At 47.5% G+C, this 23,838-nt stretch overlaps 3 protein-coding genes across 3 annotated transcripts; all 3 read right to left on the bottom strand.

Annotated features, from left to right (window-relative positions):
- Window positions 1-2,503: 2,503 nt before the first annotated feature.
- LOC139464177 (mucin-21-like) lies at window positions 2,504-4,284 on the bottom strand (the record flags this gene model as incomplete). The annotated part of the gene is made up of 4 exons (XM_071245704.1): window positions 2,504-2,581; window positions 2,944-3,173; window positions 3,420-3,672; window positions 3,847-4,284. Coding segments are annotated over 4 exons (999 nt in total), but the record flags the coding sequence as incomplete, so codon positions are not given.
- A 2,545-nt stretch (window positions 4,285-6,829) lies between these two features.
- LOC139464178 (uncharacterized) lies at window positions 6,830-8,637 on the bottom strand. Its single transcript, XM_071245705.1, has 4 exons — window positions 8,461-8,637; window positions 8,032-8,322; window positions 7,196-7,857; window positions 6,830-7,007 (listed from the first exon to the last, which is right to left on the bottom strand). The coding sequence occupies exons 1-4, from the start codon at window positions 8,635-8,637 to the stop codon at window positions 6,830-6,832; spliced, it is 1,308 nt and encodes a 435-aa protein (XP_071101806.1).
- Window positions 8,638-11,014: 2,377 nt separating this feature from the next.
- On the bottom strand, window positions 11,015-23,673 carry LOC139464179 (uncharacterized). Its single transcript, XM_071245706.1, has 10 exons — window positions 23,523-23,673; window positions 22,419-22,703; window positions 21,770-21,887; window positions 20,797-20,957; window positions 19,684-19,913; window positions 18,515-18,711; window positions 12,470-12,587; window positions 11,689-11,736; window positions 11,314-11,580; window positions 11,015-11,164 (listed from the first exon to the last, which is right to left on the bottom strand). The coding sequence occupies exons 1-10, from the start codon at window positions 23,671-23,673 to the stop codon at window positions 11,015-11,017; spliced, it is 1,725 nt and encodes a 574-aa protein (XP_071101807.1).
- Window positions 23,674-23,838: the final 165 nt, after the last annotated feature.

A 23,838-nucleotide genomic window follows, 5' to 3' on the forward strand; every position in this document is an offset into this window, starting at 1 on the left:
TGAACTTTTGGTTGAAGAACTCGTAGACGATTCTTGTGTGGATTCCGATGTTATCTCAGTACTGAAGGAAGAAGTTGGTATGCTGGAAGAAATCCCACTTGTCAGAGAGGACATGGAAACTGTGCTTGTGGATTCTTCAGTGGATGATGTCACCTCCCCGGTACTGGTTGTCGAAGGCTCAGTTGTTGCACTTGTAGTCGATCCTTGTGTGGATTCGGATGCTATTGTTGAAGGTGTTAAGGAAGAGGTTGGCGAACTGGAGGACATCTCACTGACGGGAGAAGTCGTGGATTCAGTTGATGCATTTTCTGTAGATGGCTCAGTGGGCGATGTCACTTCCTCCGTTGATGTTGTTGCAGATGTTTGGGATGCAGCATACGTTCCTGGATGAGAGCCACTGGATACTTGTGAGGAGAGCTCCTTTGCGGTTTGAGAAGGAGAGGTTGAAGTCGTTTCTACAGCTGATGAACTTTTGGTTGAAGAACTCGTAGACGATTCTTGTGTGGATTCCGATGTTATCTCAGTACTGAAGGAAGAAGTTGGTATGCTGGAAGAAATCCCACTTGTCAGAGAGGACATGGAAACTGTGCTTGTGGATTCTTCAGTGGATGATGTCACCTCCCCTGTACTGGTTGTCGAAGGCTCAGTTGTTGCACTTGTAGTCGATCCTTGTGTGGATTCTAACGCTATCGTTGAAGGTGTTAAGGAAGAGGTTGGCGAACTGGAGGACATTTCGCTGACAGTAGAAGTCGTGGATTCAGTTGATGCATTTTCTGTAGATGGCTCAGCGGACGATGTCACTTCCGCCGTTGATGTTGTTGCAGAGCTTTGGGATGCAGCATGCGTTCCTGGATGAGAGCCACCAGATGATTGTGAGGAGAGCTCCGTTGCGGTTTGAGAAGGAGAGGTTGAAGTCGTTTCTACAGCTGATGAACTTTTGGTTGAAGAACTCGTAGACGATTCTTGTGTGGATTCCGATGTTATCTCATTACTGAAGGAAGAAGTTGGTATGCTGGAAGAAATCCCACTTGTCAGAGAGGACATGGAAACTGTGCTTGTGGATTCTTCAGTGGATGATGTCACCTCCCCGGTACTGGTTGTCGAAGGCTCAGTTGTTGCACTTGTAGTCGATCCTTGTGTGGATTCGGATGCTATTGTTGAAGGTGTTAAGGAAGAGGTTGGCGAACTGGAGGACATCTCACTGACGGGAGAAGTCGTGGATTCAGTTGATGCATTTTCTGTAGATGGCTCAGTGGGCGATGTCACTTCCGCGGTTGATGTTGTTGCAGATGTTTGTGATGCAGCATACGTTCCTGGATGAGAGCCACTGGATGCTTGTGAGGAGAGCTCCGTTGCAGTTTGAGAAGGAGAGGTTGAAGTCGTTTCTACAGCTGATGAACTTTCGGTTGAAGAACTCGTAGACGATTCTTGTGTGGATTCCGATGTTATCTCAGTACTGAAGGAAGAAGTTGGTATGCTGGAAGAAATCCCACTTGTCAGAGAGGACATGGAAACTGTGCTTGTGGATTCTTCAGTGGATGATGTCACCTCCCCTGTACTGGTTGTCGAAGGCTCAGTTGTTGCACTTGTAGTCGATCCTTGTGTGGATTCGGATGCTATTGTTGAAGGTGTTAAGGAAGAGGTTGGCGAACTGGAGGACATCTCACTGGCGGTAGAAGTCGTGGATTTAGTAGATGCACTTTCTGTAGATGGCTCAGTGGTCGATGTCACTTCCTCCGTTGATGTTGTTGCAGAGCTTTGGGATGCAGCATACGTTCCTGGATGAGAGCCACCAGATGATTGTGAGGAGAGCTCCGTTGCGGTTTGAGAAGGAGAGGTTGAAGTCGTTTCTACAGCTGATGAACTTTCGGTTGAAGAACTCGTAGACGATTCTTGTGTGGATTCCGATGTAATCTCAGTACTGAAGGAAGAAGTTGGTATGCTGGAAGAAATCCCACTTGTCAGAGAGGACGTGGAAACTGTGCTTGTGGATTCTTCAGTGGATGATGTCACCTCCCCTGTACTGGTTGACGAAGGCTCAGTTGTTGCACTTGTAGTCGATCCTTGTGTGGATTTGGATGCTATTGTTGAAGGTGTTAAGGAAGAGGTTGGCGAACTGGAGGACATATCACTGACGGTAGAAGTCGTGGATTTAGTTGATGCACTTTCTGTATATGGCTCAGTGGACGATGTCACTTCTGCCGTTGATGTTGTTGCAGAGCTTTGGGATGCAGCATACGTTCCTGGATGAGAGCCACTGGATGCTTGTGAGGAGAGCTCTGTTGCGGTTTGAGAAGGAGAGGTTGAATTCGTTTCTACAGCTGATGAACTTTCGGTTGAAGAACTCGTAGACGATTCTTGTGTGGATTCCGTTGTTATCTCAGTACTGAAGGAAGAAGTTGGTATGCTGGAAGAAATCCCACTTGTCAGAGAGGACATGGAAACTGTGCTTGTGGATTCTTCAGTGGATGATGTCACCTCCCCTGTAATGGTTGTCGAAGGCTCAGTTGTTGCACTTGTAGTCGATCCTTGTGTGGATTTGGATGCTATTGTTGAAGGTGTTAAGGAAGAGGTTGGCGAACTGGAGGACATCTCACTGACGGTAGAAGTCGTGGATTCAGTTGATGCACTTTCTGTAGATGTCTCAGTGGTCGATGTCACTTTATCCGTTGATGTTGTTGCAGAGCTTTGGGATGCGACATACGTTCCTGTATGAGAGCCACTGGATGCTTGTGAGGAGAGCTCCGTTGCGGTTTCAGAAGGAGAGGTTGAAGTCGTTTCTACAGCTGATGAACTTTCGGTTGAAGAACTCGTAGACGATTCTTGTGTGGATTCCGATGTTATCTCAGTACTGAAGGAAGAAGTTGGTATGCTGGAAGAAATCCCACTTGTCAGAGAGGACATGGAAACTGTGCTTGTGGATTCTTCAGTGGATGATGTCACCTCCCCTGTACTGGTTGTCGAAGGCTCAGTTGTTGCACTTGTAGTCGATCCTTGTGTGGATTTGGATGCTATTGTTGAAGGTGTTAAGGAAGAGGTTGGCGAACTGGAGGACATCTCACTGACGGTAGAAGTCGTGGATTCAGTTGATGCACTTTCTGTAGATGTCTCAGTGGGCGATGTCACTTTATCCGTTGATGTTGTTGCAAAGCTTTGGGATGCAACATACGTTCCTGGATGAGAGCCACCAGATGATTGTGAGGAGAGCTCCGTTGCGGTTTGAGAAGGAGAGGTTGAAGTCGTTTCTACAGCTGATGAACTTTCGGTTGAAGAACTCGTAGACGATTCTTGTGTGGATTCCGATGTAATCTCAGTACTGAAGGAAGAAGTTGGTATGCTGGAAGAAATCCCACTTGTCAGAGAGGACGTGGAAACTGTGCTTGTGGATTCTTCAGTGGATGATGTCACCTCCCCTGTACTGGTTGTCGAAGGCTCAGTTGTTGCACTTGTAGTCGATCCTTGTGTGGATTCGGATGCTATTGTTGAAGGTGTTAAGGAAGAGGTTGGCGAACTGGAGGACATCTCACTGGCGGTAGAAGTCGTGGATTTAGTAGATGCACTTTCTGTAGATGGCTCAGTGGTCGATGTCACTTCCTCCGTTGATGTTGTTGCAGAGCTTTGGGATGCAGCATACGTTCCTGGATGAGAGCCACCAGATGATTGTGATGAGAGCTCCGTTGCGGTTTGAGAAGGAGAGGTTGAAGTCGTTTCTACAGCTGATGAACTTTCGGTTGAAGAACTCGTAGACGATTCTTGTGTGGATTCCGATGTTATCTCAGTACTGAAGGAAGAAGTTGGTATGCTGGAAGAAATCCCACTTGTCAGAGAGGACATGGAAACTGTGCTTGTGGATTCTTCAGTGGATGATGTCACCTCCCCTGTACTGGTTGTCGAAGGCTCAGTTGTTGCACTTGTAGTCGATCCTTGTGTGGATTCGGATGCTATCGTTGAAGGTGTTAAGGAAGAGGTTGGCGAACTGGAGGACATTTTGCTGACAGTAGAAGTCGTGGATTCAGTTGATGCATTTTCTGTAGATGGCTCAGCGGACGATGTCACTTCCTCCGTTGATGTTGTTGCAGAGCTTTGGGATGCAGCATACGTTCCTGGATGAGAGCCACTGGATGCTTGTGAGGAGAGCTCTGTTGCGGTTTGAGAAGGAGAGGTTGAAGTCGTTTCTACAGCTGATGAACTTTTGGTTGAAGAACTCGTAGACGATTCTTGTGTGGATTCCGATGTTATCTCAGTACTGAAGGAAGAAGTTGGTATGCTGGAAGAAATCCCACTTGTCAGAGAGGACATGGAAACTGTGCTTGTGGATTCTTCAGTGGATGATGTCACCTCCCCGGTACTGGTTGTCGAAGGCTCAGTTGTTGCACTTGTAGTCGATCCTTGTGTGGATTCGGATGCTATTGTTGAAGGTGTTAAGGAAGAGGTTGGCGAACTGGAGGACATCTCACTGACGGGAGAAGTCGTGGATTCAGTTGATGCATTTTCTGTAGATGGCTCAGTGGGCGATGTCACTTCCTCCGTTGATGTTGTTGCAGATGTTTGGGATGCAGCATACGTTCCTGGATGAGAGCCACTGGATACTTGTGAGGAGAGCTCCGTTGCGGTTTGAGAAGGAGAGGTTGAAGTCGTTTCTACAGCTGATGAACTTTTGGTTGAAGAACTCGTAGACGATTCTTGTGTGGATTCCGATGTTATCTCAGTACTGAAGGAAGAAGTTGGTATGCTGGAAGAAATCCCACTTGTCAGAGAGGACATGGAAACTGTGCTTGTGGATTCTTCAGTGGATGATGTCACCTCCCCTGTACTGGTTGTCGAAGGCTCAGTTGTTGCACTTGTAGTCGATCCTTGTGTGGATTCTAACGCTATCGTTGAAGGTGTTAAGGAAGAGGTTGGCGAACTGGAGGACATTTCGCTGACAGTAGAAGTCGTGGATTCAGTTGATGCATTTTCTGTAGATGGCTCAGCGGACGATGTCACTTCCGCCGTTGATGTTGTTGCAGAGCTTTGGGATGCAGCATGCGTTCCTGGATGAGAGCCACCAGATGATTGTGAGGAGAGCTCCGTTGCGGTTTGAGAAGGAGAGGTTGAAGTCGTTTCTACAGCTGATGAACTTTTGGTTGAAGAACTCGTAGACGATTCTTGTGTGGATTCCGATGTTATCTCATTACTGAAGGAAGAAGTTGGTATGCTGGAAGAAATCCCACTTGTCAGAGAGGACATGGAAACTGTGCTTGTGGATTCTTCAGTGGATGATGTCACCTCCCCGGTACTGGTTGTCGAAGGCTCAGTTGTTGCACTTGTAGTCGATCCTTGTGTGGATTCGGATGCTATTGTTGAAGGTGTTAAGGAAGAGGTTGGCGAACTGGAGGACATCTCACTGACGGGAGAAGTCGTGGATTCAGTTGATGCATTTTCTGTAGATGGCTCAGTGGGCGATGTCACTTCCGCGGTTGATGTTGTTGCAGATGTTTGTGATGCAGCATACGTTCCTGGATGAGAGCCACTGGATGCTTGTGAGGAGAGCTCCGTTGCAGTTTGAGAAGGAGAGGTTGAAGTCGTTTCTACAGCTGATGAACTTTCGGTTGAAGAACTCGTAGACGATTCTTGTGTGGATTCCGATGTTATCTCAGTACTGAAGGAAGAAGTTGGTATGCTGGAAGAAATCCCACTTGTCAGAGAGGACATGGAAACTGTGCTTGTGGATTCTTCAGTGGATGATGTCACCTCCCCTGTACTGGTTGTCGAAGGCTCAGTTGTTGCACTTGTAGTCGATCCTTGTGTGGATTCGGATGCTATTGTTGAAGGTGTTAAGGAAGAGGTTGGCGAACTGGAGGACATCTCACTGGCGGTAGAAGTCGTGGATTTAGTAGATGCACTTTCTGTAGATGGCTCAGTGGTCGATGTCACTTCCTCCGTTGATGTTGTTGCAGAGCTTTGGGATGCAGCATACGTTCCTGGATGAGAGCCACCAGATGATTGTGAGGAGAGCTCCGTTGCGGTTTGAGAAGGAGAGGTTGAAGTCGTTTCTACAGCTGATGAACTTTCGGTTGAAGAACTCGTAGACGATTCTTGTGTGGATTCCGATGTTATCTCAGTACTGAAGGAAGAAGTTGGTATGCTGGAAGAAATCCCACTTGTCAGAGAGGACATGGAAACTGTGCTTGTGGATTCTTCAGTGGATGATGTCACCTCCCCTGTACTGGTTGTCGAAGGCTCAGTTGTTGCACTTGTAGTCGATCCTTGTGTGGATTCGGATGCTATCGTTGAAGGTGTTAAGGAAGAGGTTGGCGAACTGGAGGACATTTTGCTGACAGTAGAAGTCGTGGATTCAGTTGATGCATTTTCTGTAGATGGCTCAGCGGACGATGTCACTTCCTCCGTTGATGTTGTTGCAGAGCTTTGGGATGCAGCATACGTTCCTGGATGAGAGCCACTGGATGCTTGTGAGGAGAGCTCTGTTGCGGTTTGAGAAGGAGAGGTTGAAGTCGTTTCTACAGCTGATGAACTTTTGGTTGAAGAACTCGTAGACGATTCTTGTGTGGATTCCGATGTTATCTCAGTACTGAAGAAAGAAGTTGGTATGCTGGAAGAAATCCCACTTGTCAGAGAGGACATGGAAACTGTGCTTGTGGATTCTTCAGTGGATGATGTCACCTCCCCGGTACTGGTTGTCGAAGGCTCAGTTGTTGCACTTGTAGTCGATCCTTGTGTGGATTCGGATGCTATTGTTGAAGGTGTTAAGGAAGAGGTTGGCGAACTGGAGGACATCTCACTGACGGGAGAAGTCGTGGATTCAGTTGATGCATTTTCTGTAGATGGCTCAGTGGGCGATGTCACTTCCTCCGTTGATGTTGTTGCAGATGTTTGGGATGCAGCATGCGTTCCTGGATGAGAGCCACTGGATACTTGTGAGGAGAGCTCCTTTGCGGTTTGAGAAGGAGAGGTTGAAGTCGTTTCTACAGCTGATGAACTTTTGGTTGAAGAACTCGTAGACGATTCTTGTGTGGATTCCGATGTTATCTCAGTACTGAAGGAAGAAGTTGGTATGCTGGAAGAAATCCCACTTGTCAGAGAGGACATGGAAACTGTGCTTGTGGATTCTTCAGTGGATGATGTCACCTCCCCTGTACTGGTTGTCGAAGGCTCAGTTGTTGCACTTGTAGTCGATCCTTGTGTGGATTCTAACGCTATCGTTGAAGGTGTTAAGGAAGAGGTTGGCGAACTGGAGGACATTTCGCTGACAGTAGAAGTCGTGGATTCAGTTGATGCATTTTCTGTAGATGGCTCAGCGGACGATGTCACTTCCGCCGTTGATGTTGTTGCAGAGCTTTGGGATGCAGCATGCGTTCCTGGATGAGAGCCACCAGATGATTGTGAGGAGAGCTCCGTTGCGGTTTGAGAAGGAGAGGTTGAAGTCGTTTCTACAGCTGATGAACTTTTGGTTGAAGAACTCGTAGACGATTCTTGTGTGGATTCCGATGTTATCTCATTACTGAAGGAAGAAGTTGGTATGCTGGAAGAAATCCCACTTGTCAGAGAGGACATGGAAACTGTGCTTGTGGATTCTTCAGTGGATGATGTCACCTCCCCGGTACTGGTTGTCGAAGGCTCAGTTGTTGCACTTGTAGTCGATCCTTGTGTGGATTCGGATGCTATTGTTGAAGGTGTTAAGGAAGAGGTTGGCGAACTGGAGGACATCTCACTGACGGGAGAAGTCGTGGATTCAGTTGATGCATTTTCTGTAGATGGCTCAGTGGGCGATGTCACTTCCGCGGTTGATGTTGTTGCAGATGTTTGTGATGCAGCATACGTTCCTGGATGAGAGCCACTGGATGCTTGTGAGGAGAGCTCCGTTGCAGTTTGAGAAGGAGAGGTTGAAGTCGTTTCTACAGCTGATGAACTTTCGGTTGAAGAACTCGTAGACGATTCTTGTGTGGATTCCGATGTTATCTCAGTACTGAAGGAAGAAGTTGGTATGCTGGAAGAAATCCCACTTGTCAGAGAGGACATGGAAACTGTGCTTGTGGATTCTTCAGTGGATGATGTCACCTCCCCTGTACTGGTTGTCGAAGGCTCAGTTGTTGCACTTGTAGTCGATCCTTGTGTGGATTCGGATGCTATCGTTGAAGGTGTTAAGGAAGAGGTTGGCGAACTGGAGGACATTTCGCTGACAGTAGAAGTCGTGGATTCAGTTGATGCACTTTCTGTAGATGGCTCAGCGGACGATGTCACTTCCTCCGTTGATGTTGTTGCAGAGCTTTGGGATGCAGCATACGTTCCTGGATGAGAGCCACTGGATGCTTGTGAGGAGAGCTCCGTTGCGGTTTGAGAAGGAGAGGTTGAAGTCGTTTCTACAGCTGATGAACTTTCGGTTGAAGAACTCGTAGACGATTCTTGTGTGGATTCCGATGTTATCTCAGTACTGAAGGAAGAAGTTGGTATGCTGGAAGAAATCCCACTTGTCAGAGAGGACATGGAAACTGTGCTTGTGGATTCTTCAGTGGATGATGTCACCTCCCCGGTACTGGTTGTCGAAGGCTCAGTTGTTGCACTTGTAGTCGATCCTTGTGTGGATTCGGATGCTATTGTTGAAGGTGTTAAGGAAGAGGTTGGCGAACTGGAGGACATCTCACTGACGGGAGAAGTCGTGGATTCAGTTGATGCACTTTCTGTATATGGCTCAGTGGACGATGTCACTTCTGCCGTTGATGTTGTTGCAGAGCTTTGGGATGCAGCATACGTTCCTGGATGAGAGCCACTGGATGCTTGTGAGGAGAGCTCTGTTGCGGTTTGAGAAGGAGAGGTTGAAGTCGTTTCTACAGCTGATGAACTTTCGGTTGAAGAACTCGTAGACGATTCTTGTGTGGATTCCGTTGTTATCTCAGTACTGAAGGAAGAAGTTGGTATGCTGGAAGAGATCCCACTTGTCAGAGAGGACATGGAAACTGTGCTTGTGGATTCTTCAGTGGATGATGTCACCTCCCCTGTACTGGTTGTCGAAGGCTCAGTTGTTGCACTTGTAGTCGATCCTTGTGTGGATTTGGATGCTATTGTTGAAGGTGTTAAGGAAGAGGTTGGCGAACTGGAGGACATCTCACTGGCTGTAGAAGTCGTGGATTCTGTTGATGCATTTTCTGTAGATGTCTCATTGGCCGATGTCACTTTATCCGTTGATGTTGTTGCAGAGCTTTGGGATGCAACATACGTTCCTGGATGAGAGCCACTGGATGCTTGTGAGGAGAGCTCCGTTGCGGTTTGAGAAGGAGAGGTTGAAGTCGTTTCTACAGCTGATGAACTTTCGGTTGAAGAACTCGTAGACGATTCTTGTGTGGATTCCGATGTTATCTCAGTACTGAAGGAAGAAGTTGGTATGCTGGAAGAAATCCCACTTGTCAGAGAGGACATGTAAACTGTGCTTGTGGATTCTTCAGTGGATGATGTCACCTCCCCTGTACTGGTTGTCGAAGGCTCAGTTGTTGCACTTGTAGTCGATCCTTGTGTGGATTCTAACGCTATCGTTGAAGGTGTTAAGGAAGAGGTTGGCGAACTGGAGGACATTTTGCTGACAGTTGAAGTCGTGGATTCAGTTGATGCATTTTCTGTAGATGGCTCAGCGGACGATGTCACTTCCTCCGTTGATGTTGTTGCAGAGCTTTGGGATGCAGCATACGTTCCTGGATGAGAGCCACTGGATGCTTGTGAGGAGAGCTCCGTTGCGGTTTGAGAAGGAGAGGTTGAAGTCGTTTCTACAGCTGATGAACTTTCGGTTGAAGAACTCGTAGACGATTCTTGTGTGGATTCCGATGTTATCTCAGTACTGAAGGAAGAAGTTGGTATGCTGGAAGAAATCCCACTTGTCAGAGAGGACATGGAAACTGTGCTTCTGGATTCTTCAGTGGATGATGTCACCTCCCCTGTACTGGTTGTCGAAGGCTCAGTTGTTGCACTTGTAGTCGATCCTTGTGTGGATTCGGATGCTATTGTTGAAGGTGTTAAGGAAGAGGTTGGCGAACTGGAGGACATCTCACTGACGGGAGAAGTCGTGGATTCAGTTGATGCATTTTCTGTAGATGGCTCAGTGGGCGATGTCACTTCCTCCGTTGATGTTGTTGCAGATGTTTGGGATGAAGCATACGTTCCTGGATGAGAGCCACTGGATGCTTGTGAGGAGAGCTCCGTTGCGGTTTGAGAAGGAGAGGTTGAAGTCGTTTCTACAGCTGATGAACTTTTGGTTGAAGAACTCGTAGACGATTCTTGTGTGGATTCCGATGTTATCTCAGTACTGAAGGAAGAAGTTGGTATGCTGGAAGAAATCCCACTTGTCAGAGAGGACATGGAAACTGTGCTTGTGGATTCTTTAGTGGATGATGTCACCTCCCCGGTACTGGTTGTCGAAGGCTCAGTTGTTGCACTTGTAGTCGATCCTTGTGTGGATTCGGATGCTATTGTTGAAGGTGTTAAGGAAGAGGTTGGCGAACTGGAGGACATCTCACTGACGGGAGAAGTCGTGGATTCAGTTGATGCATTTTCTGTAGATGGCTCAGTGGGCGATGTCACTTCCGCGGTTGATGTTGTTGCAGATGTTTGTGATGCAGCATACGTTCCTGGATGAGAGCCACTGGATGCTTGTGAGGAGAGCTCCGTTGCAGTTTGAGAAGGAGAGGTTGAAGTCGTTTCTACAGCTGATGAACTTTCGGTTGAAGAACTCGTAGACGATTCTTGTGTGGATTCCGATGTTATCTCAGTACTGAAGGAAGAAGTTGGTATGCTGGAAGAAATCCCACTTGTCAGAGAGGACATGGAAACTGTGCTTGTGGATTCTTCAGTGGATGATGTCACCTCCCCTGTACTGGTTGTCGAAGGCTCAGTTGTTGCACTTGTAGTCGATCCTTGTGTGGATTCTAACGCTATCGTTGAAGGTGTTAAGGAAGAGGTTGGCGAACTGGAGGACATTTTGCTGACAGTAGAAGTCGTGGATTCAGTTGATGCACTTTCTGTAGATGGCTCAGCGGACGATGTCACTTCCTCCGTTGATGTTGTTGCAGAGCTTTGGGATGCAGCATACGTTCCTGGATGAGAGCCACTGGATGCTTGTGAGGAGAGCTCCGTTGCGGTTTGAGAAGGAGAGGTTGAAGTCGTTTCTACAGCTGATGAACTTTCGGTTGAAGAACTCGTAGACGATTCTTGTGTGGATTCCGATGTTATCTCAGTACTGAAGGAAGAAGTTGGTATGCTGGAAGAAATCCCACTTGTCAGAGAGGACATGGAAACTGTGCTTGTGGATTCTTCAGTGGATGATGTCACCTCCCCGGTACTGGTTGTCGAAGGCTCAGTTGTTGCACTTGTAGTCGATCCTTGTGTGGATTCGGATGCTATTGTTGAAGGTGTTAAGGAAGAGGTTGGCGAACTGGAGGACATCTCACTGACGGGAGAAGTCGTGGATTCAGTTGATGCATTTTCTGTAGATGGCTCAGTGGGCGATGTCACTTTATCCGTTGATGTTGTTGCAGATGTTTCTGATGCAGCATACGTTCCTGGATGAGAGCCACTGGATGCTTGTGAGGAGAGCTCCTTTGCGGTTTGAGAAGGAGAGGTTGAAGTCGTTTCTACAGCTGATGAACTTTTGGTTGAAGAACTCGTAGACGATTCTTGTGTGGATTCCGATGTTATCTCAGTACTGAAGGAAGAAGTTGGTATGCTGGAAGAAATCCCACTTGTCAGAGAGGACATGGAAACTGTGCTTGTGGATTCTTCAGTGGATGATGTCACCTCCCCTGTACTGGTTGTCGAAGGCTCAGTTGTTGCACTTGTAGTCGATCCTTGTGTGGATTCGGATGCTATTGTTGAAGGTGTTAAGGAAGAGGTTGGCGAACTGGAGGACATATCACTGACGGTAGAAGTCGTGGATTTAGTTGATGCACTTTCTGTATATGGCTCAGTGGACGATGTCACTTCTGCCGTTGATGTTGTTGCAGAGCTTTGGGATGCAGCATACGTTCCTGGATGAGAGCCACTGGATGCTTGTGAGGAGAGCTCTGTTGCAGTTTGAGAAGGAGAGGTTGAAGTCGTTTCTACAGCTGATGAACTTTCGGTTGGAGAACTCGTAGGCGATTCTTGTGTGGATTCCGTTGTTATCTCAGTACTGAAGGAAGAAGTTGGTATGCTGGAAGAAATCCCACTTGTCAGAGAGGACATGGAAACTGTGCTTGTGGATTCTTCAGTGGATGATGTCACCTCCCCTGTACTGGTTGTCGAAGGCTCAGTTGTTGCACTTGTAGTCGATCCTTGTGTGGATTCGGATGCTATTGTTGAATGTGTTAAGGAAGAGGTTGGCGAACTGGAGGACATCTCACTGACGGTAGAAGTCGTGGATTCAGTTGATGCACTTTCTGTAGATGTCTCAGTGGCCGATGTCACTTTATCCGTTGATGTTGTTGCAGAGCTTTGGGATGCAACATACGTTCCTGGATGAGAGCCACTGGATGCTTGTGAGGAGAGCTCCGTTGCGGTTTGAGAAGGAGAGGTTGAAGTCGTTTCTACAGCTGATGAACTTTCGGTTGAAGAACTCGTAGACGATTCTTGTGTGGATTCCGATGTTATCTCAGTACTGAAGGAAGAAGTTGGTATGCTGGAAGAAATCCCACTTGTCAGAGAGGACATGGAAACTGTGCTTGTGGATTCTTCAGTGGATGATGTCACCTCCCCTGTACTGGTTGTCGAAGGCTCAGTTGTTGCACTTGTAGTCGATCCTTGTGTGGATTCTAACGCTATCGTTGAAGGTGTTAAGGAAGAGGTTGGCGAACTGGAGGACATTTTGCTGACAGTTGAAGTCGTGGATTCAGTTGATGCATTTTCTGTAGATGGCTCAGCGGACGATGTCACTTCCTCCGTTGATGTTGTTGCAGAGCTTTGGGATGCAGCATACGTTCCTGGATGAGAGCCACTGGATGCTTGTGAGGAGAGCTCCGTTGCGGTTTGAGAAGGAGAGGTTGCAGTCGTTTCTACAGCTGATGAACTTTTGGTTGAAGAACTCGTAGACGATTCTTGTGTGGATTCCGATGTTATCTCAGTACTGAAGGAAGAAGTTGGTATGCTGGAAGAAATCCCACTTGTCAGAGAGGACATGGAAACTGTGCTTGTGGATTCTTCAGTGGATGATGTCACCTCCCCGGTACTGGTTGTCGAAGGCTCAGTTGTTGCACTTGTAGTCGATCCTTGTGTGGATTCGGATGCTATTGTTGAAGGTGTTAAGGAAGAGGTTGGCGAACTGGAGGACATCTCACTGACGGGAGAAGTCGTGGATTCAGTTGATGCATTTTCTGTAGATGGCTCAGTGGCCGATGTCACTTCCTCCGTTGATGTTGTTGCAGATGTTTGGGATGCAGCATACGTTCCTGGATGAGAGCCACTGGATGCTTGTGAGGAGAGCTCCGTTGCGGTTTGAGAAGGAGAGGTTGAAGTCGTTTCTACAGCTGATGAACTTTCGGTTGAAGAACTCGTAGACGATTCTTGTGTGGATTCCGATGTTATCTCAGTACTGAAGGAAGAAGTTGGTATGCTGGAAGAAATCCCACTTGTCAGAGAGGACATGGAAACTGTGCTTGTGGATTCTTCAGTGGATGATGTCACCTCCCCTGTACTGGTTGTCGAAGGCTCAGTTGTTGCACTTGTAGTCGATCCTTGTGTGGATTCGGATGCTATTGTTGAAGGTGTTAAGGAAGAGGTTGGCGAACTGGAGGACATATCACTGACGGTAGAAGTCGTGGATTTAGTCGATGCACTTTCTGTATATGGCTCAGTGGACGATGTCACTTCTGCGGTTGATGTTGTTGCAGAGCTTTGGGATGCAACATACGTTCCTGGATGAGAGCCACTGGATGCTTGTGAGGAGAGCTCTGTTGCAGTTTGAGAAGGAGAGGTTGAAGTCGTTTCTACAGCTGATGAACTTTCGGTTGAAGAACTCGTAGGCGATTCTTGTGTGGATTCCGTTGTTATCTCAGTACTGAAGGAAGAAGTTGGTATGCTGGAAGAAATCCCACTTGTCAGAGAGGACATGGAAACTGTGCTTGTGGATTCTTCAGTGGATGATGTCACCTCCCCTGTACTGGTTGTCGAAGGCTCAGTTGTTGCACTTGTAGTCGATCCTTGTGTGGATTTGGATGCTATTGTTGAATGTGTTAAGGAAGAGGTTGGCGAACTGGAGGACATCTCACTGACGGTAGAAGTTGTGGATTCAGTTGATGCACTTTCTGTAGATGTCTCAGTGGCCGATGTCACTTTATCCGTTGATGTTGTTGCAGAGCTTTGGGATGCAACATACGTTCCTGGATGAGAGCCACTGGATGCTTGTGAGGAGAGCTCCGTTGCGGTTTGAGAAGGAGAGGTTGAAGTCGTTTCTACAGCTGATGAACTTTCGGTTGAAGAACTCGTAGACGATTCTTGTGTGGATTCCGATGTTATCTCAGTACTGAAGGAAGAAGTTGGTATGCTGGAAGAAATCCCACTTGTCAGAGAGGACATGGAAACTGTGCTTGTGGATTCTTCAGTGGATGATGTCACCTCCCCTGTACTGGTTGTCGAAGGCTCAGTTGTTGCACTTGTAGTCGATCCTTGTGTGGATTCTAACGCTATCGTTGAAGGTGTTAAGGAAGAGGTTGGCGAACTGGAGGACATTTTGCTGACAGTTGAAGTCGTGGATTCAGTTGATGCATTTTCTGTAGATGGCTCAGCGGACGATGTCACTTCCTCCGTTGATGTTGTTGCAGAGCTTTGGGATGCAGCATACGTTCCTGGATGAGAGCCACTGGATGCTTGTGAGGAGAGCTCCGTTGCGGTTTGAGAAGGAGAGGTTGAAGTCGTTTCTACAGCTGATGAACTTTTGGTTGAAGAACTCGTAGACGATTCTTGTGTGGATTCCGATGTTATCTCAGTACTGAAGGAAGAAGTTGGTATGCTGGAAGAAATCCCACTTGTCAGAGAGGACATGGAAACTGTGCTTGTGGATTCTTCAGTGGATGATGTCACCTCCCCGGTACTGGTTGTCGAAGGCTCAGTTGTTGCACTTGTAGTCGATCCTTGTGTGGATTCGGATGCTATTGTTGAAGGTGTTAAGGAAGAGGTTGGCGAACTGGAGGACATCTCACTGACGGGAGAAGTCGTGGATTCAGTTGATGCATTTTCTGTAGATGGCTCAGTGGGCGATGTCACTTCCGCGGTTGATGTTGTTGCAGATGTTTGGGATGCAGCATACGTTCCTGGATGAGAGCCACTGGATGCTTGTGAGGAGAGCTCCGTTGCAGTTTGAGAAGGAGAGGTTGAAGTCGTTTCTACAGCTGATGAACTTTCGGTTGAAGAACTCGTAGACGATTCTTGTGTGGATTCCGATGTTATCTCAGTACTGAAGGAAGAAGTTGGTATGCTGGAAGAAATCCCACTTGTCAGAGAGGACATGGAAACTGTGCTTGTGGATTCTTCAGTGGATGATGTCACCTCCCCTGTACTGGTTGTCGAAGGCTCAGTTGTTGCACTTGTAGTCGATCCTTGTGTGGATTCTAACGCTATCGTTGAAGGTGTTAAGGAAGAGGTTGGCGAACTGGAGGACATTTTGCTGACAGTAGAACTCGTGGATTCCGTTGATGCACTTTCTGTAGATGGCTCAGCGGACGATGTCACTTCCTCCGTTGATGTTGTTGCAGAGCTTTGGGATGCAGCATACGTTCCTGGATGAAAGCCACTGGATGCTTGTGAGGAGAGCTCCGTTGCGGTTTGAGAAGGAGAGGTTGAAGTCGTTTCTACAGCTGATGAACTTTTGGTTGAAGAACTCGTAGACGATTCTTGTGTGGATTCCGATGTTATCTCAGTACTGAAGGAAGAAGTTGGTATGCTGGAAGAAATCCCACTTGTCAGAGAGGACATGGAAACTGTGCTTGTGGATTCTTCAGTGGATGATGTCACCTCCCCGGTACTGGTTGTCGAAGGCTCAGTTGTTGCACTTGTAGTCGATCCTTGTGTGGATTCGGATGCTATTGTTGAAGGTGTTAAGGAAGAGGTTGGCGAACTGGAGGACATCTCACTGACGGGAGAAGTCGTGGATTCAGTTGATGCATTTTCTGTAGATGGCTCAGTGGGCGATGTCACTTCCGCGGTTGATGTTGTTGCAGATGTTTGTGATGCAGCATACGTTCCTGGATGAGAGCCACTGGATGCTTGTGAGGAGAGCTCCGTTGCGGTTTGAGAAGGAGAGGTTGAAGTCGTTTCTACAGCTGATGAACTTTCGGTTGAAGAACTCGTAGGCGATTCTTGTGTGGATTCCGTTGTTATCTCAGTACTGAAGGAAGAAGTTGGTATGCTGGAAGAAATCCCACTTGTCAGAGAGGACATGGAAACTGTGCTTGTGGATTCTTCAGTGGATGATGTCACCTCCCCTGTACTGGTTGTCGAAGGCTCAGTTGTTGCACTTGTAGTCGATCCTTGTGTGGATTTGGATGCTATTGTTGAATGTGTTAAGGAAGAGGTTGGCGAACTGGAGGACATCTCACTGACGGTAGAAGTCGTGGATTCAGTTGATGCACTTTCTGTAGATGTCTCAGTGGCCGATGTCACTTTATCCGTTGATGTTGTTGCAGAGCTTTGGGATGCAACATACGTTCCTGGATGAGAGCCACTGGATGCTTGTGAGGAGAGCTCCGTTGCGGTTTGAGAAGGAGAGGTTGAAGTCGTTTCTACAGCTGATGAACTTTCGGTTGAAGAACTCGTAGACGATTCTTGTGTGGATTCCGATGTTATCTCAGTACTGAAGGAAGAAGTTGGTATGCTGGAAGAAATCCCACTTGTCAGAGAGGACATGGAAACTGTGCTTGTGGATTCTTCAGTGGATGATGTCACCTCCCCTGTACTGGTTGTCGAAGGCTCAGTTGTTGCACTTGTAGTCGATCCTTGTGTGGATTCTAACGCTATCGTTGAAGGTGTTAAGGAAGAGGTTGGCGAACTGGAGGACATTTTGCTGACAGTAGAAGTCGTGGATTCAGTTGATGCATTTTCTGTAGATGGCTCAGCGGACGATGTCACTTCCTCCGTTGATGTTGTTGCAGAGCTTTGGGATGCAGCATACGTTCCTGGATGAGAGCCACTGGATGCTTGTGAGGAGAGCTCCGTTGCGGTTTGAGAAGGAGAGGTTGAAGTCGTTTCTACAGCTGATGAACTTTTGGTTGAAGAACTCGTAGACGATTCTTGTGTGGATTCCGATGTTATCTCAGTACTGAAGGAAGAAGTTGGTATGCTGGAAGAAATCCCACTTGTCAGAGAGGACATGGAAACTGTGCTTCTGGATTCTTCAGTGGATGATGTCACCTCCCCGGTACTGGTTGTCGAAGGCTCAGTTGTTGCACTTGTAGTCGATCCTTGTGTGGATTCGGATGCTATTGTTGAAGGTGTTAAGGAAGAGGTTTGCGAACTGGAGGACATCTCACTGACGGGAGAAGTCGTGGATTCAGTTGATGCATTTTCTGTAGATGGCTCAGTGGGCGATGTCACTTCCGCGGTTGATGTTGTTGCAGATGTTTGGGATGCAGCATACGTTCCTGGATGAGAGCCACTGGATGCTTGTGAGGAGAGCTCCGTTGCGGTTTGAGAAGGAGAGGTTGAAGTCGTTTCTACAGCTGATGAACTTTCGGTTGAAGAACTCGTAGGCGATTCTTGTGTGGATTCCGTTGTTATCTCAGTACTGAAGGAAGAAGTTGGTATGCTGGAAGAAATCCCACTTGTCAGAGAGGACATGGAAACTGTGCTTGTGGATTCTTCAGTGGATGATGTCACCTCCCCTGTACTGGTTGTCGAAGGCTCAGTTGTTGCACTTGTAGTCGATCCTTGTGTGGATTTGGATGCTATTGTTGAATGTGTTAAGGAAGAGGTTGGCGAACTGGAGGACATCTCACTGACGGTAGAAGTCGTGGATTCAGTTGATGCACTTTCTGTAGATGTCTCAGTGGCCGATGTCACTTCCTCCGTTGATGTTGTTGCAGAGCTTTGGGATGCAACATACGTTCCTGGATGAGAGCCACTGGATGCTTGTGAGGAGAGCTCCGTTGCGGTTTGAGAAGGAGAGGTTGAAGTCGTTTCTACAGCTGATGAACTTTCGGTTGAAGAACTCGTAGACGATTCTTGTGTGGATTCCGATGTTATCTCAGTACTGAAGGAAGAAGTTGGTATGCTGGAAGAAATCCCACTTGTCAGAGAGGACATGGAAACTGTGCTTGTGGATTCTTCAGTGGATGATGTCACCTCCCCTGTACTGGTTGTCGAAGGCTCAGTTGTTGCACTTGTAGTCGATCCTTGTGTGGATTCTAACGCTATCGTTGAAGGTGTTAAGGAAGAGGTTGGCGAACTGGAGGACATTTTGCTGACAGTTGAAGTCGTGGATTCAGTTGATGCATTTTCTGTAGATGGCTCAGCGGACGATGTCACTTCCGCGGTTGATGTTGTTGCAGAGCTTTGGGATGCAGCATACGTTCCTGGATGAGAGCCACTGGATGCTTGTGAGGAGAGCTCCGTTGCGGTTTGAGAAGGAGAGGTTGAAGTCGTTTCTACAGCTGATGAACTTTTGGTTGAAGAACTCGTAGACGATTCTTGTGTGGATTCCGATGTTATCTCAGTACTGAAGGAAGAAGTTGGTATGCTGGAAGAAATACCACTTGTCAGAGAGGACATGGAAACTGTGCTTCTGGATTCTTCAGTGGATGATGTCACCTCCCCTGTACTGGTTGTCGAAGGCTCAGTTGTTGCACTTGTAGTCGATCCTTGTGTGGATTCGGATGCTATTGTTGAAGGTGTTAAGGAAGAGGTTGGCGAACTGGAGGACATCTCACTGACGGGAGAAGTCGTGGATTCAGTTGATGCACTTTCTGTATATGGCTCAGTGGGCGATGTCACTTCCGCGGTTGATGTTGTTGCAGAGCTTTGGGATGCAACATACGTTCCTGGATGAGAGCCACTGGATGCTTGTGAGGAGAGCTCCGTTGCGGTTTGAGAAGGAGAGGTTGAAGTCGTTTCTACAGCTGATGAACTTTCGGTTGAAGAACTCGTAGACGATTCTTGTGTGGATTCCGATGTTATCTCAGTACTGAAGGAAGAAGTTGGTATGCTGGAAGAAATCCCACTTGTCAGAGAGGACATGGAAACTGTGCTTGTGGATTCTTTAGTGGATGATGTCACCTCCCCTGTACTGGTTGTCGAAGGCTCAGTTGTTGCACTTGTAGTCGATCCTTGTGTGGATTCTAACGCTATCGTTGAAGGTGTTAAGGAAGAGGTTGGCGAACTGGAGGACATTTCGCTGACGGTAGAAGTCGTGGATTCAGTTGATGCATTTTCTGTAGATGGCTCAGCGGACGATGTCACTTCCGCGGTTGATGTTGTTGCAGAGCTTTGGGATGCAGCATGCGTTCCTGGATGAGAGCCACCAGATGATTGTGAGGAGAGCTCCGTTGCAGTTTGAGAAGGAGATGTTGAAGTCGTTTCTACAGCTGATGAACTTTTGGTTGAAGAACTCGTAGACGATTCTTGTGTGGATTCCGATGTTATCTCAGTACTGAAGGAAGAAGTTGGTATGCTGGAAGAAATCCCACTTGTCAGAGAGGACATGGAAACTGTGCTTGTGGATTCTTCAGTGGATGATGTCACCTCCCCTGTACTGGTTGTCGAAGGCTCAGTTGTTGCACTTGTAGTCGATCCTTGTGTGGATTCGGATGCTATTGTTGAAGGTGTTAAGGAAGAGGTTGGCGAACTGGAGGACATCTCACTGACGGGAGAAGTCGTGGATTCAGTTGATGCATTTTCTGTAGATGGCTCAGTGGGCGATGTCACTTCCGCGGTTGATGTTGTTGCAGATGTTTGGGATGCAGCATACGTTCCTGGATGAGAGCCACTGGATGCTTGTGAGGAGAGCTCCGTTGCAGTTTGAGAAGGAGAGGTTGAAGTCGTTTCTACAGCTGACGAACTTTCGGTTGAAGAACTCGTAGACGATTCTTGTGTGGATTCCGATGTTATCTCAGTACTGAAGGAAGAAGTTGGTATGCTGGAAGAAATCCCACTTGTCAGAGAGGACATGGAAACTGTGCTTGTGGATTCTTCAGTGGATGATGTCACCTCCCCTGTACTGGTTGTCGAAGGCTCAGTTGTTGCACTTGTAGTCGATCCTTGTGTGGATTCTAACGCTATCGTTGAAGGTGTTAAGGAAGAGGTTGGCGAACTGGAGGACATTTTGCTGACAGTAGAAGTCGTGGATTCAGTTGATGCACTTTCTGTAGATGGCTCAGCGGACGATGTCACTTCCTCCGTTGATGTTGTTGCAGAGCTTTGGGATGCAGCATACGTTCCTGGATGAAAGCCACTGGATGCTTGTGAGGAGAGCTCCGTTGCGGTTTGAGAAGGAGAGGTTGAAGTCGTTTCTACAGCTGATGAACTTTTGGTTGAAGAACTCGTAGATGATTCTTGTGTGGATTCCGATGTTATCTCAGTACTGAAGGAAGAAGTTGGTATGCTGGAAGAAATCCCACTTGTCAGAGAGGACATGGAAACTGTGCTTGTGGATTCTTCAGTGGATGATGTCACCTCCCCGGTACTGGTTGTCGAAGGCTCAGTTGTTGCACTTGTAGTCGATCCTTGTGTGGATTCGGATGCTATTGTTGAAGGTGTTAAGGAAGAGGTTGGCGAACTGGAGGACATCTCATTGACGGGAGAAGTCGTGGATTCAGTTGATGCATTTTCTGTAGATGGCTCAGTGGGCGATGTCACTTCCGCGGTTGATGTTGTTGCAGATGTTTGTGATGCAGCATACGTTCCTGGATGAGAGCCACTGGATGCTTGTGAGGAGAGCTCCGTTGCGGTTTGAGAAGGAGAGGTTGAAGTCGTTTCTACAGCTGATGAACTTTCGGTTGAAGAACTCGTAGACGATTCTTGTGTGGATTCCGATGTTATCTCAGTACTGAAGGAAGAAGTTGGTATGCTGGAAGAAATCCCACTTGTCAGAGAGGACATGGAAACTGTGCTTGTGGATTCTTCAGTGGATGATGTCACCTCCCCTGTACTGGTTGTCGAAGGCTCAGTTGTTGCACTTGTAGTCGATCCTTGTGTGGATTCTAACGCTATCGTTGAAGGTGTTAAGGAAGAGGTTGGCGAACTGGAGGACATTTTGCTGACAGTAGAAGTCGTGGATTCAGTTGATGCACTTTCTGTAGATGGCTCAGCGGACGATGTCACTTCCTCCGTTGATGTTGTTGCAGAGCTTTGGGATGCAGCATACGTTCCTGGATGAGAGCCACTGGATGCTTGTGAGGAGAGCTCCGTTGCGGTTTGAGAAGGAGAGGTTGAAGTCGTTTCTACAGCTGATGAACTTTTGGTTGAAGAACTCGTAGACGATTCTTGTGTGGATTCCGATGTTATCTCAGTACTGAAGGAAGAAGTTGGTATGCTGGAAGAAATCCCACTTGTCAGAGAGGACATGGAAACTGTGCTTGTGGATTCTTCAGTGGATGATGTCACCTCCCCGGTACTGGTTGTCGAAGGCTCAGTTGTTGCACTTGTAGTCGATCCTTGTGTGGATTCGGATGCTATTGTTGAAGGTGTTAAGGAAGAGGTTGGCGAACTGGAGGACATCTCACTGACGGGAGAAGTCGTGGATTCAGTTGATGCATTTTCTGTAGATGGCTCAGTGGGCGATGTCACTTCCGCGGTTGATGTTGTTGCAGATGTTTGGGATGCAGCATACGTTCCTGGATGAGAGCCACTGGATGCTTGTGAGGAGAGCTCCGTTGCGGTTTGAGAAGGAGAGGTTGAAGTCGTTTCTACAGCTGATGAACTTTCGGTTGAAGAACTCGTAGACGATTCTTGTGTGGATTCCGATGTTATCTCAGTACTGAAGGAAGAAGTTGGTATGCTGGAAGAAATCCCACTTGTCAGAGAGGACATGGAAACTGTGCTTGTGGATTCTTCAGTGGATGATGTCACCTCCCCTGTACTGGTTGTCGAAGGCTCAGTTGTTGCACTTGTAGTCGATCCTTGTGTGGATTCTATCGCTATCGTTGAAGGTGTTAAGGAAGAGGTTGGCGAACTGGAGGACATTTCGCTGACAGTAGAAGTCGTGGATTCAGTTGATGCACTTTCTGTAGATGGCTCAGCGGACGATGTCACTTCCTCCGTTGATGTTGTTGCAGAGCTTTGGGATGCAGCATACGTTCCTGGATGAGAGCCACCAGATGATTGTGAGGAGAGCTCCGTTGCGGTATGAGAAGGAGAGGTTGAAGTCGTTTCTACAGCTGATGAACTTTTGGTTGAAGAACTCGTAGACGATTCTTGTGTGGATTCCGATGTTATCTCAGTACTGAAGGAAGAAGTTGGTATGCTGGAAGAAATCCCACTTGTCAGAGAAGACATAGAAACTGTGCTTGTGGATTCTTCAGTGGATGATGTCACCTCCCCTGTACTGGTTGTCGAAGGCTCAGTTGTTGCACTTGTAGTCGATCCTTGTGTGGATTCGGATGCTATTGTTGAAGGTGTTAAGGAAGAGGTTGGCGAACTGGAGGACATATCACTGACGGTAGAAGTCGTGGATTCAGTTGATGCACTTTCTGTAGATGACTCAGTGGGCGATGTCACTTCCGCGGTTGATGTTGTTGCAGATGTTTGTGATGCAGCATACGTTCCTGGATGAGAGCCACCAGATGATTGTGAGGAGAGCTCCGTTGAAGTTTGAGAAGGAGAGGTTGAAGTCGTTTCTACAGCTGATGAACTTTTGGTTGAAGAACTCGTAGACGATTCTTGTGTGGATTCCGATGTTATCTCAGTACTGAAGGAAGAAGTTGGTATGCTGGAAGAAATCCCACTTGTCAGAGAGGACATGGAAACTGTGCTTGTGGATTCTTCAGTGGATGATGTCACCTCCCCTGTACTGGTTGTCGAAGGCTCAGTTGTTGCACTTGTAGTCGATCCTTGTGTGGATTCTAACGCTATCGTTGAAGGTGTTAAGGAAGAGGTTGGCGAACTGGAGGACATCTCACTGACTGGAGAACTCGTGGATTTAGTTGATGCACTTTCTGTAGATGGTTTAGCGGACGATGTCACTTCCTCCGTTGATGTTGTTACAGAGCTTTGGGATGCAGCATACGTTCCTGGATGAGAGCCACTGGATGCTTGTGAGGAGAGCTCCGTTGCGGTTTCAGAAGGAGAGGTTGAAGTCGTTTCTACAGCTGATGAACTTTCGGTTGAAGAACTCGTAGACGATTCTTGTGTGGATTCCGATGTTATCTCAGTACTGAAGGAAGAAGTTGGTATGCTGGAAGAAATCCCACTTGTCAGAGAGGACATGGAAACTGTGCTTGTGGATTCTTCAGTGGATGATGTCACCTCCCCTGTACTGGTTGTCGAAGGCTCAGTTGTTGCACTTGTAGTCGATCCTTGTGTGGATTCGGATGCTATTGTTGAAGGTGTTAAGGAAGAGGTTGGCGATCTGGAGGACATCTCACTGACAGTAGAAGTCGTGGATTCAGTTGATGCACTTTCTGTAGATGGCTCAGTGGACGATGTCACTTCCTCCGCTGATGTTGTTGCAGAGCTTTGGGATGCAGCATACGTTCCTGGATTAGAGCCACTGGATGATTGTGAGGAGTGCTCCATTGCGGTTTGAGAAGGAGAGGTTGAAGTCGTTTCTACAGCTGACGAACTTTCGGTTGAAGAACTCGTAGACGATTCTTGTGTGGATTCCGATGTTATCTCAGTACTGAAGGAAGAAGTTGGTATGCTGGAAGAAATCCCACTTGTCAGAGAGGACATGGAAACTGT

The sequence above is a fragment of the Haliotis cracherodii genome, unplaced genomic scaffold, assembly GCF_022045235.1.
Source record: "Haliotis cracherodii isolate W230 unplaced genomic scaffold, xgHalCrac1.p SCAF_16, whole genome shotgun sequence".
In the NCBI taxonomy this organism is placed as follows: domain Eukaryota; kingdom Metazoa; phylum Mollusca; class Gastropoda; order Lepetellida; family Haliotidae; genus Haliotis; species Haliotis cracherodii.

Excerpts from the sequence above, each read along its gene's own strand:
- LOC139464178 (XM_071245705.1), bottom strand. The coding sequence starts at position 8,637 with ATGTCCTCCAGTTCGCCAACCTCTTCCTTAACACCTTCAACAATAGCA. Across the intron at positions 7,858-8,031 it reads CATCCACTGAAGAATCCACA|CTCTCCTCACAAGCATCCAG; the intron begins AGCACAGTTTCC and ends ACTGCAACGGAG. Across the intron at positions 7,008-7,195 it reads TTAACACCTTCAACGATAGC|AATCGTCTACGAGTTCTTCA; the intron begins GTTAGAATCCAC and ends AATCCACACAAG.
- LOC139464179 (XM_071245706.1), bottom strand. The coding sequence starts at position 23,673 with ATGGAGCACTCCTCACAATCATCCAGTGGCTCTAATCCAGGAACGTAT. Across the intron at positions 21,888-22,418 it reads TTCTATGTCTTCTCTGACAA|AATCGTCTACGAGTTCTTCA; the intron begins GTGGGATTTCTT and ends AATCCACACAAG. Across the intron at positions 18,712-19,683 it reads CGACAACCAGTACAGGGGAG|TCCTCTCTGACAAGTGGTAT; the intron begins GTGACATCATCC and ends ACAGTTTCCATG.